The sequence below is a fragment of the Amphibalanus amphitrite genome, unplaced genomic scaffold (assembly GCF_019059575.1).
Source record: "Amphibalanus amphitrite isolate SeventyFive unplaced genomic scaffold, NRLGWU_Aamphi_draft 000681F_arrow, whole genome shotgun sequence".
Classification (NCBI taxonomy): Eukaryota; Metazoa; Arthropoda; class Thecostraca; order Balanomorpha; family Balanidae; genus Amphibalanus; species Amphibalanus amphitrite.
In genome coordinates this window covers 38,922-54,367 of record NW_024882175.1, presented here as the reverse complement: position 1 = coordinate 54,367, position 15,446 = coordinate 38,922, and the positions used below count along the sequence as shown (strand labels likewise).

General features: G+C 50.8%; 1 protein-coding gene across 5 annotated transcripts in view; it reads right to left on the bottom strand.

Annotated features, from left to right (window-relative positions):
• LOC122364528 (ATP-dependent RNA helicase DDX55-like) overlaps positions 1 to 15,446 on the bottom strand; it is a 15,645-nt gene extending 199 nt beyond the window's left edge. The window contains exons 1-11 of one of the 5 annotated variants that reach the window (XM_043334976.1): positions 15,190 to 15,446; positions 8,773 to 8,899; positions 6,503 to 6,610; positions 5,581 to 5,862; positions 5,138 to 5,333; positions 4,593 to 4,764; positions 4,366 to 4,457; positions 3,900 to 4,105; positions 3,420 to 3,588; positions 2,948 to 3,074; positions 96 to 357 (exon numbers count right to left, since the gene is read on the bottom strand). In XM_043334976.1, the coding sequence (XP_043190911.1) occupies positions 96 to 357; positions 2,948 to 3,074; positions 3,420 to 3,588; positions 3,900 to 4,105; positions 4,366 to 4,457; positions 4,593 to 4,764; positions 5,138 to 5,333; positions 5,581 to 5,862; positions 6,503 to 6,610; positions 8,773 to 8,899; positions 15,190 to 15,368 (1,920 nt within the window). In that variant the 5' untranslated portion in view covers positions 15,369 to 15,446. The other 4 variants (XM_043334972.1, XM_043334973.1, XM_043334974.1 and 1 more) reach the window with 4 other exon arrangements.

Below are 15,446 nucleotides of genomic sequence, written 5' to 3'. Positions count from 1 at the left end.
TGCTAGTAATCAAAGCGCTTACTTAGCGGCGTGGTGACAAGTGAACTGTGAAAGGTGGATGTGGGAATGAGGCTGGCTAATGCGACTCTTCTTACCTTTCCTTTTTTGAGTTTCTTCAGCGCCCGCGCCTCGCTGGCAAGTTCGTCCCACTCGTCCTGGTCCACCTCCCTGTTGCGTTTCTTCTTCTTTTTCTCCTCTTTCACCTCCTTCCGCTTCTGCTTCTTCTGCTTTTGTTCCTGTCTCTTGGCCTTGGACTCACTCCACGGTTTGGCCTTGGCCGGCTTGGCCCCGGGCCAGGCGCCCGTCTCGCGGTAGGCGGCCAGCTTGGCCTGCCGAGCCGCCTCGCGCTCCGGGTTCCTGCGGGGAGGCTCGGGTCAGCGACTGAGCTCGGGTTAGCGAGTAGCGACCCGACTCGGGACCCGGAAAGCTCCTTATACCAGTCACCACCGCACACCTAAATCAGCTGCTGTAGAATCATGAAACTAGCGGATGAAGGGATACAATCAATGCAATGGATAAGTAAACGGCCATACAGACATCTCTGAACCTGCATATTTCACATTTATTCCGAACACGCGTTCTTTCGAACTTGGAGGAACGCTGAGCGGTGTAGGGGAGAGTGGGGCACATTCGTGCATGGGGCACACTCGTTTTCAGCAGTTTATGGGAACACGAGTGACTGCACGAGCTCAAGGTAAATTATGGAAATATGTCTATCATTGCCGCCCTTCGTTCACCGCAGAAGACAACACTGTACCTGCTGTCATGCTTGATAAAAACGCAAATTTGTAATATTCGTGAGCTTTCCAAACTTTTCTCATATCATCCATTTTCGTGATCCTGACTCGGAAATGTGGTTCAGCTTTTCAAAATTGGGGGTGAAGAAGCCCACTCTATTCACGGAACTGCTGCAAACTTGTTTGTTGAAAAAGTGTCATTTTTTCAAAAAGAAATTTTGAAATATATTACTAATAACGTTGTGGGGCAGGTTCGTGTACGCACTGCCTGGGGGCACATTCGTGCATATTTTTTTTTTTAGTTTTTGCGATTTATGACTTTATCTGTAGTAGGTTTCTCTAATGACGCTCGCCTGACTCAGTCTCGACTGCTTGCGACGTCGTGACGAGCAATTCACGCGAACTTGGCGAGGTCACGGAGGCCGGCAGTTGGCACATTCTTGTTGGCCAGCCCATTCTTTCTACATTTGTTGTGCAATGCATTCTTGTCGAAAGGAATCAAGTGAAATGACCCCCTGCCAATTTCCTTTGGTAAATTTCTGGTAATGCCCGGTAATTTCTCGAATTTTGCCGGGTGAACGGAAGTGCCCCATCTCTTGAACGAATGTGCCCCATAGGTGGGGCAGTTTCGAACAAATGTTCAGAGTTAATAAAAGTCATTTTTTCTAATGGAAGCAATAATTTGATAGGATAACTTTTAAAGAGGAAAACTATCTGCAATAGTTTCTTTCCATACTACAATCAACAATTTTGCCATTGCACTAACCAAAGAACAGATATATGGGTTTATCCATTTTTTGCACGAATGTGCCCCACTCTCCCCTACATAATCACGGGGGGGGGGGGGGGGCATAGCCGAGGTAGCCTACCGTTACAGCCGCAAGCGGGCCCAGTGCGACGTCGCACGTTTGCGTCACATTCACCTCATGGTGACCCCAGTTATTGCCCCATTTAGAACCGAGGGGCCCAGAGTCACACGAAACAACAGTGCGGGGAACGCGAACGGCACTGCAATTCGAAAACAACACCACAACCACGGCCGACTGCCGCGGTCACCGGGACATAATCAATGTTGACCTTTCGCCACCCTAGTGGTTACCGTTTAGCAACTCTTCACAAGCTAACAAAAAATGCTCAGTCAAGGACAAAAGAAATGAAAATCATTCTGAATGCATTACACGTTTCGATAGGTTGTAAAATTAAATGCCAGCAATGCTAATCTATCAGTAAAAAGAAAACCAACTAGTCGCTTGCGTTGTGCACAGCTGCAACCGACATAAACTTCGACGGCCACACTGCTAACCCGCCACTATAACACATATCACACTGTGACCTTGCTCCATGCCCTGACCGAACACCGGTCGTTCAATCCTTTCGCCGGAGGCGGGCTCGAGGCACTCCTTTTGTTTGCAGTGACCACCATCGGACCGTCCCAGTCAGGTCAGTGACACCGGCGGCGGTTATCGACCGACCACTGACCCCTGCCGCCCCCCCCCCCCCTCCCTAGCTATCACAACTGAGCAGTGGGCACTGACTGACCCCTCGGCCATCGCAACTGAGTGATGACCGCCGAATGACCCGCCTCCCCCTCCCCAGCTATCACAACTGAACAGTGGGCACTGGCTGAACCCCGGACATAGCGACTGAGCAGTACCACCGACTGACCCCTAGCCATAGCGGCTGGGCACTGGGCAGTGAACAGTTGGCACTACTGACTCCCATCGCGGTTGAGCAGTTGAGAAACCCTCGTGTTTAGTGACTAACTCCGAGTTATCGCACAACATAAGCACCGAAACCGTCGACTAACCCCAGTCATCGCACGAGCACCACGCCAACCGACTCGCCTTAATTATGTTGTATTTCGTCTTCCCGCTCATTCGGATTTCTAGCCCTATCTCGAAATGTAAAGCAGCATCACCAAGTCTCCCCCGAACCGAAACCGATTCTCAATCTGTCGTACGGATATATGCGTGCATAACAAATCAATTCCATCCTACCAATGCGTCCTGCTCCTCAAAAACGGAGAAAATGGATTCACCATCAGTAATTGGCCCGTAATAATCCGTAATTGACGCCACAAGAGCCCGTATGCTGCAATATAGCGCAGCGATACGTAAAGCCTTTTTATTGAGGAAGGACAGCGAACTCTACAGGTCCCAGGCCGAAGCCAAGCCGGACCCACCAGCGCCGAGCTAAGACCCGATACTCACTTGTAGGGTACCGAGTTGAGGTCGACGTCTGCGGGCGTGAAGTTGGTCACCTCTGCCGTCCTCAGCTCCGGCATCCTGGGCAGCTGCAGCAGCCCCATGGCGGTGGCTATCTCCCCGAGAGGCAGCTCTGGGGACCGGGGAGGAGCGGTCAGACGGAGCACCCAGTACGGCGCGGTAAAGCGAATATCTTTAACACTGAATGTGCCCGGGCAGTGAATAAAACGAGCTTGTTACTTAAAACATTAGCAATTCTGCTCAAATCAAGCTACTGATTATATATTTATTGATACAAATATTGATATAACATTTACTCGTTCTCTTCACATTTCGGAGGCTTACTAAGAAATGAATGGCCTGACTGGACAGCACTAGACAAAAGCTGTGAGGCGACACGAGGCCATGCAGGTTCATTCGACAGTATCAGTGACATGGCGCCACTTGCCGACTGAGCCGGCAGCCAATCGTTCCGTACCTTTAACGCTGAAGATGAGCCGGCACTCGTGTTTGGCGTAGGCCTGTACGAACGAGACGAAGGCGCGCGTGGCGCGATCGTAGTTGGCTCGATCGGCCAGCTGCAGCTGCCGCAGTTCAGTTGTGAATGGCGGTGGTGGCGGCGGAGCCTCCTGTTCCGTCAATGTTACCTGGGGAACGGAGGAGTCTGTCAGAAGGAGCGGTAAAGGGTGCATCACCAGCACACTGCACAGGTTCACCACCTAGGCGAAACATGCCAAGGGCAAATAGTTACAATACTCTTCCAGACATACAATAAACCTTCATAGGACTTTGCCAAATCACCGAAAAGCTACACGCACCAAAAAGCCTAGTGGTTCCTACTTCCCAGTTCAAAGGCCAATGATAGCAAGTTGAGCACAGTAGAGTAGTTTTGGGCAACTACAGACCGTTTGGGTGAGCTGCAGGAGCTCGCTGCAGTTGATCAGTATAATGTACCCACCTTTTGGTTGAGCTGCAGGAACTGGATGTAGCTGGTCTCTGTGGGCAGCAGCAGTACCAGCGCCGCCCCCTGGTGGCCGCTGCGGGCCGTCCGGCCGCAGCGGTGGACGAACGCAGCCGCCGAGCTGGGCGGGTCGTACTGGACCACCAGGTGCACGGAGGGAATATCCACGCCGCGCGCCATCACGTCCGTGCAGAGCAGCACGCCTGGAACACATGTCAGAGGGGGACTGAAATAGAGGGAGTCCACGCCGCGCGCCATCACATCCCTACAGAGCAGCACGCCTGGCACAGACAAGAAGGGGAGTCATCGCGACGCGCACAGGCGTATTATTCCTAGTTCCTAGCACATACAGAGCAATACAGACGGCTTTAGCGACAAGAGTCGTGAGTTATGTGCAGAACACTCAACACAGTAATGATTAGATGCGAAGCGTATTCCCAAGATTCGAGTGTAGGCTACTCACCAGATTCCATTTTCCTGAACTTGTCAAAAATCTTAAACCGTTTATTTTTCATCTTGCCATGTATACTGAGAACATTGGGACACTTCACCAGTCTGGAAAATAAGAGATAAGTCCGTCAATACAGAGCACTTACAGAGTAAAAAAAAGAGGTGTCTGTGGGCGAGCACCCGGTATTTCTGCTGTTCCGCTATATACCGGCCCCAGGGCGACGCGACGCAACCACGTACCGTTTAACGACCACGGTGAAGTACTCGACCATGGCGCAGGTGGATAGGAACACCATAACCTTGTGGCCGAGCGCTGCCCGCTGTCGCAACAGGTGGATCAGGGTGCCCAGCTTGTGCTCTGCCGAACACACCATGTAGAAGTTCTCCAGCTGATGCGGGGTCCGTGAGTCACCTGAAACAACAGAAGAACGCTGAAAATGTCTGAAATCACCGAAACTCAGACATGTAACATCTATTAAATATTCGATAAAACAATTTTACGGCAGTGGCTTTGGGTATGAATGGATGGGAAAATCACATGTCTCATAACCAGATGGTCGTGGAGACGCCAACCGGTAAATCGAAAGCTTTCAGCGAGACGAACGTCATAAAAAGGTAAATGCGCGTAATCGGGTCAGAAAACACTTACCAATGAAAACAGACTGCCGAGCGGACAAAGACTGGCAAATGTTGCATACGCCACCTTACACGCACAATACAGTATTTACTATTTGGTATCCAATCAAAATACGGTGGATGCAGGCGGACACCTCCGTCTCGCTCACCGGTCTGTTTGTCGCGCACGGTGATGGCCACCGGGTTACGCAGTCCGGCGCGCACCAGTTTCTGCACCTCGTCCGTCTGAGTGGCTGAAAACAGCCCGGTGCGCCTCTGTCGCGGCAGCCAGCTGAGAATCTCACTCAGCTGCCGCTCAAAGCCCAGGTCCAACAGACGGTCGGCCTCGTCCAGTACCAGCACTTCCTGTGGAGGCGGGGGAGGGGAAGGGGGGGGGGACAGCTGAGCAGCGCCAACCAGCACTCCTTGTTTGAAGTGGGACAACCACAGAATTTAGATGTACGATTAGACACCGAAAATCCACCCAAACAAATCGGCACTAACAGGAATAAAATGAACTGAACCACGGATTCCCTCTCCCTCCAGATCAACCGGACGACTGACCGTCGATCCCTTCCTTCCGTCCGAGTTCCAACCGGTCCCGGCCGCTCACCAGCGCTTTGACGGCAGCCTGCAGCCTCGGCCCTGTCTCCTTCCTCTGCAGCAAGTCATGCAGTCGGCCCGGCGTAGCCACCACGATATTAGCGCCGTGCTCTGCCAGCCTGCGTGCGTCCTGGGCCGCCGATGAGACGCCACCGATCACCAGCTGTCGCGAGAACTGCGGCGTCTCGAGGAGGAACTGGTTCAGCACCTCCGCGATCTGCGTGGCGAGCTCCCGGGTCGGCGAGACCACCACCGCGTACACGTCCTGCTTCCGCACCTCGGTCACCTTACTCTGCCGGGGGAGAGAAGGAGTCATCTTACTCTGCCGGGGGAGGAAAGGAGTCATCTTACTCTGTAGGGGAGGGTAAGGGGTCATCTTACTCTGCCAGGGGAAGAATATGAGGGGGTAGCGATGGGCGCCTTACTCTGATGGGGGAGATATGGAGGGTAGCTACTAGCTGGGGTCACCTTACTCTGTCAAAACGAAAGGTTGCGGGGCTCACCAGAGTATATAGAACAACGGCTCTCCTCACTCAATGCAGAGCAAAGGTCAGAGTAAGGTCGTCATTTTTGACGACCTTACTCTGCCGGGGGAGTTTCGCCCTTGGGGGGTCACTACAGCGTTTCGTAAGAGAAAGCTTATCCATTGCTCCACAGGAGGGCTGTGGAGAGGTTGGGTACGACCAAGACGTTGCCTCTCTCGGCCGGCGTGTCGCGGGGATCCGTCTCACTCGCCGACGGCCGCGTTTTGTGGGGAAGGGGGGGGGAGGACGGCGGGATATTTTCACTGTCGACATGAAGAACTAAGAAGGAGAGGCCAGCTGGCTCAAATGTCATGGGGGATTGTCTTACCTTGCCGACAAGTAGGCAAATACTCTGGGGTCGCGGGGAACAGACTACAGAGGGAACGAGTGATTGTAAAACATGCTCACCAGCAGAATTTCCATCAGTGGCACCAGAAATGCCACCGTTTTGCCACTGCCAGTGACTGCCTCAACAGCCACATCCTTATAGTTCATGAACTGTGGAATGCAGGCAGCCTGTAAACAAAAAGGTTAAAGTCACACAACTGAATCCATTGCCTTGACCAATGACTCATGAAAGACCCAGTACCATATTTGACTTTGAAAGTATGCACTACTATTTAGTTATTGTTATTTCAGCATAATGATGTTCCCAATGTGTGTTAAAAATGGTAAATTTGTGGCGTTAGGTTTATCCTGAGCTTGGTATCGCTGCAAATAGGATTTACAGCAGAATTTAAAGGGACTATCCCACCTTCTAAAATGTTGTTAAAACCAGTTAAATTGTGCCCGACTTTATAGATTGGATGACCAGGAACACGGTTCTGGCATTTATTTTTCATTAAACATCTTAGGCTTCCCATATTCCAAACACAAACTTTCAAATATGTGACGTCACAGCCCAAAATTACCTCCTTCCCCAGGCCACATTACTGTCATAAAGCTGATTCTTTTTACTCTGTAGGCACCACAACAAAGTTCAGACCAAGTTTTAAGCGATTTTTCAACGAACGAACCCATTTAAATCAGAATGACTAAACGAGGTGAGGTCACACTAACGGTCGCTCCATGTTGAAGATAGGGCCTTGTACAAGGCCCACTTTCAAATGAAGGGAACGAATTTCTTCAACACCAAGAGGCCGCGGGGGTTGCAACCTAGATAGATAGTGGTTTCTGAACCTCGCCGCAAACTTGGCTATCTCAGCTCAAACCCCATGTTAAAGGTGGGATAGTCCCTTTAATGTGATATTAATCTTTGCCCCAGTGGGAGGGGGGGGGGGGGCATATGCTACCACCCTGTCGCATTTTTTTTTGCGTGTGAATAAAAAAACCGCGGCGCGTAGCGCCACGCCGCTTGGAGTAGTTTTCTGTACATCAATTTTGGACAATGTGTGAATTTTTTTTTTACCCCAGGTCATGTCAGGTCAGGTCACCAGGTCAAGTTGACTGACCAAGCCTAAAAAAGTTTGCAATCATGTTCAGCCTGCAGTGTTTGTCAGAGAGGTTTTAAACTTGGTGGATTGTATGATGTGGGCGCCTATAATTTGCATATCTCGGATTTTTTTATATCCGTGACCTAAGGTCAGGCCAGCGGCGTGACCTTACCATTATAGGTCAATGGAGAAAATGAAAACGCCTCTAGATCCGTGTGTACGCATGAGAACAGTCCAAACATTTCAGAATCACAATGATTTGGACTACCCGTGACGACCAAGGTGTCTTTTTTGCTGATAGCCTCTAGAAAGGTCATCCGAGGTCATTTTAAGCTACAACCAGATTTTTGCCAATAACTCTCGATTGGAAAGAGATAGAACGCTGGGGATGGCCTCATTCTGTTTGTCTTGTTGGACTGATATGCAACATGACCTTTTCCGGTCAGGTCATGACCTTGACCTGAGGTCAAATTATCAAGTTGACCTTTCAAGGTCGAATTATTGTTCATTCGACGCGTCTCGGCGAGAGGAACACGATTCTGGCAATAGAAATGTCGTCGCTTTTTTTAGTCAAAAGTTATTGTCGAATAACACTTCGTAAAAACAGCTATTTTTGGAGTTTTTGCCCTCTGGAGGCTAAACCGTTGACCTGAGGTCAATTTTGATGACGAGCTTATCAAAAGAAGAGTTCAAAAGCTATCGATCGCTTTTCCATGCGTTTTTCTAGCTATCATAGTTCCTGGGATAAGGCATGTTTTCTGAAAAATATAATGACTAATTGGCAAATTTTAACCTTTGATGACCTCTGGTGACCCCAATATTGCTCTAAGATGCAAAATGACTAAAATACTTTCAAGCGTACGCATTGAGCGCTATCGACTGCTCTTTACCGCGTCCTTCTAGCCCTCTTAGTTTTTGAGTTAGAGGTGGGTGGTAACATATGCCCCCCCCCCCACTATGGCGAAGTTGGCTAAGACCACCACTGGGGCGCGGGTTAAGAGATGACGGCTGAGAGAATTACAGAGCCAGACTAACAAGCAGCAGCTTCAGGTGGCATTAAGAAAGACCAGATGAGAACAGCTGAGAAGAAAAGAGAAAAATGCTTGAATGCATCAACCACTGAATTCAGAGTGCCTGATAGAGGTCAGCTTGTTCAAGTTGGAAAGAGCTTGCAGTTCAAGTTGGAGCTAATTCAGCTATGATATTGATTTTTCATTATCAACAATTATACTCAGTACAACTAACCTGAACAGGAGTCATTGCTTTATACTTCAAATGTTTCACAATCGTGGTCATGACTGGTTTTGACAAGGGCAAAGCAGCCCATGCTTGAGTCATTGACATCTTGGAGTCACACAATGGTTGCTGATATCTGAAATGAGATATGAGGTGAAAATAGGTCAATGAATGCCTAGAGAGTAGAGACATCAATTATTATTATTATTATTATTATTATTTCATATTCCCACTAACCACCATTCGGTGGGCATTACAGAGGGAAAACACATTGACACACATAAACCATATACATACAATACAGGCAGCGCAATACAGGCACATCAATGAGCATAGGGATACAGTTCGGTCTTTGGATGAGCTTCCAGGAGCCATTTCCAAGCAGCCACAGGATTATTTCTAAGAGGATATCAGTTGTGTGTAAACTGTAAGCTGTACAGTAAATGACTTGTGGCCAGTGGCACACCAATATTGATTTTGAGATTATCATTGTTTGTATCATAGGCAAGATGTAGAATCAGCATGACCTTAGAGGAGCTTGGAGGAACAACAAGATCTATTTTTTTTTTAATTACAGGAGGCTGGAGAAGCTTTAGAAGAAGTTGCAGCAGCCACAGAGACAGATCACAGATCCATAAAAACAAGAAATTTGACATTGCCATTGGTGGGTGGTGGCGCAAATCAGATGGCAAATGTCATGGTACCTATATGACGCAGATGAAGCCTGGTTGGTATGTTGGTACTTGGTATGTTGACACTGGCGGTCCCAGGGGGGGCCACGGGGGCCATGGCCCCCCCTTTGGTGCTGAAAGGTGGGGCCATACTATCTTTTGGCCCCACCTTTCAGATCGAACAAAAGTCCTAGAAAAGCTTTTCGTATGATTCATTTTCTTTCTTGCGCCATCAAAGGACGTAAATTTCACTCATGAGTGGGCTCAGTTTCGCATTCTGTCAATTTGGCGGTCAGCGTCGCTGGCACCGGTTCACGAGTATGGCCGGATCTTATATGGAATATCAGCGTGGGTTTACTTGAGGCTCTCGTAGGCCCAGCAATGGCTGGCATGAGACCCCCTTCGGCAGTGGTGGGTGGGCCCTGCTAAAGGAGATTGGCTCTAAGACACTAAAGTAAGACCTCATGGGTTGGTGCTGTGCACATCAGAAGCCCGGTGGTGACACCGTATGCCGGCTTGGTTTCTTAAGGATTAGCTTGGGAACTCCGGGGCCTGCATAGAGTTTGCATGAGCTAGTATGTAATCTCAGAGGCATGTCTGTAATGTGTACACAGTGGCGGTCGCGGGGGGGGGGGGGGGGCATCAGGGCCATGCCCCCCAAAGGTCAATAAAGGGGGCCATCATATCATTTGCCCCCCCCCCGGCCCCCCCCCCCCCCCCACCTCAAACAACCAATGGGCCCCCATATATAGGTAGGTGTATGGGGCCCTGGCAATTATTCGATCGTCACGAGGCTCAAAAAACCCACGCCCAGCTATTAATATAGCTCCCACACCGGTCTTTGAGCGTCCTACACTGACCTCTGAAGGAACTTCAGTGGCGGTCAAGCGCCCACGTTGACCGCTAAGAGCCTACATCAATCTCTGAGACCCCACATCTGGCCTATTAGGGCCCCTAACCGGCCTCAGGGGTCCCAACCGGCGTCTGAGGGTCTCACACCGATGGTGGCCTTATTTCTGTCTGTGGTGTCCCAAGACGAACCTTTAGGTGCCAATTAGGGCCCCGCACTGGCTGCTGAAGACCCGATGCCGGCCTCTTAAGGGCCTGCATTGGCCTCTGAGGAGGGCCCATCTTAGCCTTTGAGGGCCCTCTGCTGGCCTCTGGGGTCCAACGACGGCTCATACCGGTCTTTTAGGGCCCCACGCTGACCTCTGAGGGCCCATGTTGGCCTGTAATGACCCACATTAGCCTCTGAGAGCCCAACTCGGTCACTGATTGTCTCAAACTACTGGCCTTTGTAGTTTGCAGGCCCTGTACTGGTCTCTGAGGGCCCTAAACTGGCCTCTACGTGAAAACATACATGGGTGGGTTTCTGAAGATCAGAGGGCTCACGCAGTCTCCGGCACAGCCTTACGTTGGTCCTGATCGAGATTACTTTACGTCCTGATGGTCCCACGCAGATTCCCTCATATTTCGACGTCGGGACCCCATGAGCCGGTGTGGGTCCTGGGGATGGCAGAGACTGATGAAGTCCTTAGGGCTCAGGGCCAGTCTTTTTAGCAGTAAGACTAGGCAGGTTGAGTGAGCCCCAATAGAGCCGTTGCGAAGCCCCGCAGGAGTCGCGCGCGGCCCTCAGATGCCAATTTTGAAAGCTCGGAACCTGTGGGGGGTCTCCAGAGGTCGGTGTACACCTACTCTCTCCCGCCACCACACAACTAGGTATGTTACCTATATGGGTAAATGTCATAGTCTGAAAATGCTCTCTGGGTTTCACATGCTTGTTCAAAGCAAGAGGTATCTGTACTTTTCCGAATTGTTTTATTTGGTAAGGTCATGAATCCGCGTGCCTGACCTTCCAGTATACCTATGCTACACCGATCCGTCGTCATGGTGCAGTGGGCCTACCGGTGGAAGCGCCGTGGGACGGGAAATGGAACTGGTGATTTTGCCTTAAATTGAGCTTAAAGATTTCACGCAAGAATCAGATGGATGAAGCATAAGTAATGCCAACTGCGCGGCACCTCGTGGACGTAAAAAATTAGCCGATCACCCCCCCCCCCCCCCCCGGCGACTGATAAATGTTATGTCCCGCGAGTGTGACTTTGGCCCCCCCCTTTTGCTAGCGGCTGCGACCGCCAGTGTATGTTGAAGGTTGAAGGTTGTAGGTTTTAGGCTGGTAGATTCTAAGTTGTAGGGCAGGAGGTAACAGGGGCGCGGGAACTACTTTGCGACTGGGGGGGCACACCATAAAAGAGATCAACCTAGGGTACCCCCAAATCTAGTTTTCTCACCGGTTTTAGGCCACTTATTTTTCACCCCTCGGCTTTTTCAACAAAAAAGAAAACATTTGCAAAAAAAGTGTGGTATTCAGTCTCAAAACTGTGGGGGCACCGCCCCCACGGCCCCAGAGTTGGGGGGGGGGGGGGGGGGGCAAGCTGCCCCCACTGCCCCCCGGCTCCCGCGCCTATGGGAGGTAAGGTAAGATCAGGTTAGAATGTTTTTTTCTTCACTGTACTTATCTACTTCTACAATCTACACATTTACCAATGTCATGAAGGGTTGCCTCTGCTATCACCAAAAAGTCAAAACAAAGGTCTATACTGGAACTTATTTTAAACAAGAATGCATATACCCATGGTATGTATTGAATGCTAAGGTATACAGTGGCACTGCTTGAATAAATTCACCAACCCAATATCCATTATCAAATATAGCCTTGATCCAATATTTGAATACTGCATTGGGATTTGGGTAGCTGGCAAGCGTAAAATAATTGCCTGACAGTGACAAGTGACGTGACATCACTGTAGCCTGCGGGTGAAAGCCGAAACATGTTTTATTGCCCGATGCATAACCAAGGGCAAAAATGCTTGTTGAGGTCTCCGCCCAAGGGCTGCAGTGGCATCACAGAGGGGCGAGGGCAATGATTTCTTGTCATTGCCCTACCCCATACAGTAGGGTAAGTGGCTCCTATCACGCACACCTAGTAGGAAAACTGCTTTTGAGACTTACTGAAACCTGTTTTGCTGATAAAATGGTCACAAGCAGTTTTCATAAGCATTTGCTTTCTTGATTTCACTTTTATGTTTCAGCGTTCCTTCATCATTTATGACATATAAGGCAAAACATCCACCAACGTCCGACGTGCGCTAATAGAGCACCGGTGCTCTTATGACGCACATTCAGCTGCCTCAAATGCGCACAAGAACAATTCCAACAGGTTTAATAAACATGTCGAGGTATTGATCAAATCACTTTATTTTAAAGTTTAACACCATGAGCACATCATGAACTTTGAACTCGACACATCATGAAACACACCATGAACATGAACGCATCATGAACACATCATGAACTCGAAACCTTTTCTCTGACTCAGTATCTACTGTCGGCAGAGGTCACAAGTGAAACTTGTCTGTTTTGTTTCAGCGTCAGTGCATGGCACGCATGCCCAGCCAGTGCACACTTGACATTGTATCCACTCTTCACACGATCGTGAGAACTTCCTGCAGCAGTATATGCATGTCGTCTCACTTCCTGATGACTGGTCTTCATTGGGCTTTACCTTACCTGTTTTATTTTCACGTGTCCATGTTTGGCTGCTTTCTTTGTTTTTTCCTTGTTACCGTCGGACTCAAACAATGCCCTCTTTACCAGCACAGCATCTCTATTAACTGTCCTTCGCTTACCTTTCCTCTGCACGCGAGGGGTTGGCATCACGTCATGCAGACTTCTATCTAGTTCTTCGTCGTCCCGCATGGATACGGAGTCAGCACGAGATGTTCCATTGGCCGAGCTCCCGGGCCCGGCGTCACCAGCCGAGCGCCCGGGCCTGGCGTCACTTGCCGAGCGCCCGGGCCCGGCGTCACCAGCCGAGTGCCCGGGTCCGGCGTCACCAGCCGAGCTCCCGGGCCCGGCATCACCAGTCGAGCGCCCGGGCCCGGCGTCACCTGCCGAGCTCCCGGGCCCGGCGTCACCTGCCGAGCTCCCGGGCCCGGCGTCACCAGCCGAGCGCCCGGGTCCGGCGTCACCAGCCGAGTGCCCGGGTCCGGCGTCACCAGCCGAGCTCCCGGGCCCGGCGTCACCAGTCGAGCGCCCGGGCCCGGCTTCACATGCCGAGCGCCCGGGCCCGGCGTCACCTGCCGAGCTCCCGGGCCCGGCGTCACCAGCCGAGCGCCCGGGTCTGGCGTCACCAGCCGAGCGCCTGGGCCCGGCGTCACCAGTCGAGCGCCCGGGCCCGGCTTCACATGCCGAGCGCCCGGGCCCGGCGTCACCTGCCGAGCTCCCGGGCCCGGCGTCACCAGTCGAGCGCCCGGGCCCGGCTCCGAGCTCCCGGGCCCGGCGTCACCAGCCGAGCGCCCGGGCCCGGCGTCACCTGCCGAGCTCCCGGGCCCGGCGTCACCAGTCGAGCGCCCGGGCCCGGCATCACATGCCGAGCGCCCGGGCCCGGCGTCACCTGCCGAGCTCCCGGGCCCGGCGTCACCAGCCGAGCGCCCGGGTCCGGCGTCACCTGCCGAGCGCCCGGGCCCGGCGTCACCAGTCGAGCGCCCGGGTCCGGCGTCACCTGCCGAGCGCCCGGGCCCGGCTTCACATGCCGAGCGCCCGGGCCCGGCGTCACCTGCCGAGCGCCCGGGCCCGGCGTCACCAGTCGAGCGCCCGGGCCCAGCTTCACCTGCCGAGCGCCCGGGCCAGGCGTCCAGCTCCACCGCCGTTTTGCCAGCTCCACCGCCGGGAGTGGAGCTCAATGCCGCATTCTACACTGTGCCAATGCCTAACATGTCAATTCATCGTGATATAAGCTGTTCCTTGTAAGAAAGAAGGCTAGATAATCATCAAATGTACTGTGCGCATTTGCAGCACTGAAACTGTGCGTCATTGCAGAACCAGTTGCCCTAAACACGCACACCTGACATTCAGCCCCCTTTCGTCAGCACTGACGCATTCTGGGTAAAGCATGCACGCCTAAACTGAGTCCCGTTTCATTGCCATCCGGTCAGTGCCCATCGATCTTTCCGGCCTATTCAGGTTTACGCGAGAAGTGCATGCGTCTTAAAACATGCATTATTGCTTCAGGCACTTTTTTGCTGAAGAAACATTGCACCTCAATCACAATATCCGCCATAACTACTCACCTTTTGAGCCGACAACAACCCACCGCCGTCCACACGCAGCACAAATGTCGCTTGAAGTGATTGACAGCTGATTTTTTCGTTCCTGGCTTCTGCTGAAGGAACTACATTAAAAAAGTTCTTGGTGTGCGCTTTTAGGAAGTGTGCGTCATAGGAGCCACTTACCCTATTGGTATTCATTTTATTACATGGCCCACCCCAACCCCATCTTGCTAATGGATATCAGTAAATATGTTGCCGCCAAAAAGAAAATGAAAAAAATCAAACATTGATGGGTTACTGTTGGCCGTTGTCAGGGTGTCAATAACAAAAATAAATATCCCTTCAGAGGAAAATTAAAACTTAAAAGTGAAAATAACAGTGAACAGTAATTATTACGCACACCCATTTAACGTGCGAGCCAGCAATAATACCAATTACAGCAGTTACTACAGCAGTTCTCTATATACCTATAGTAATAGTAAATATAGTATATATAGTATATATAGTAATACAGCAGTTCTCTATATCAATATACCGTGAATAATACAAAACTGCACATGTAACTCACACATGCAAGGCCGTATATTAGGCTCACGTGTCTCGCGTTTAGAGAAAATACAAAATGAGTCAAATAATATTCTTACTGACGCTGCAGCTGCTTACATAAACAGGAGTCATAAAACAAACGTAATGATTGGCCATGAACACTGCTTTTGTATCTTCGTTGTGACCTTAGTGAATTATTTAGTACTGTAATATCTTCTACTGGTTGGATACAGAAATAGTTAAAAATTATATACAAGGCCAAAAAAGCTACATTCATTCCACTTTGAGGACGTTTTTTTCAACTCTAACTTTTTCATGCATGGAATAACAGTTTTGTCCTTGCTTCAGTCGAACA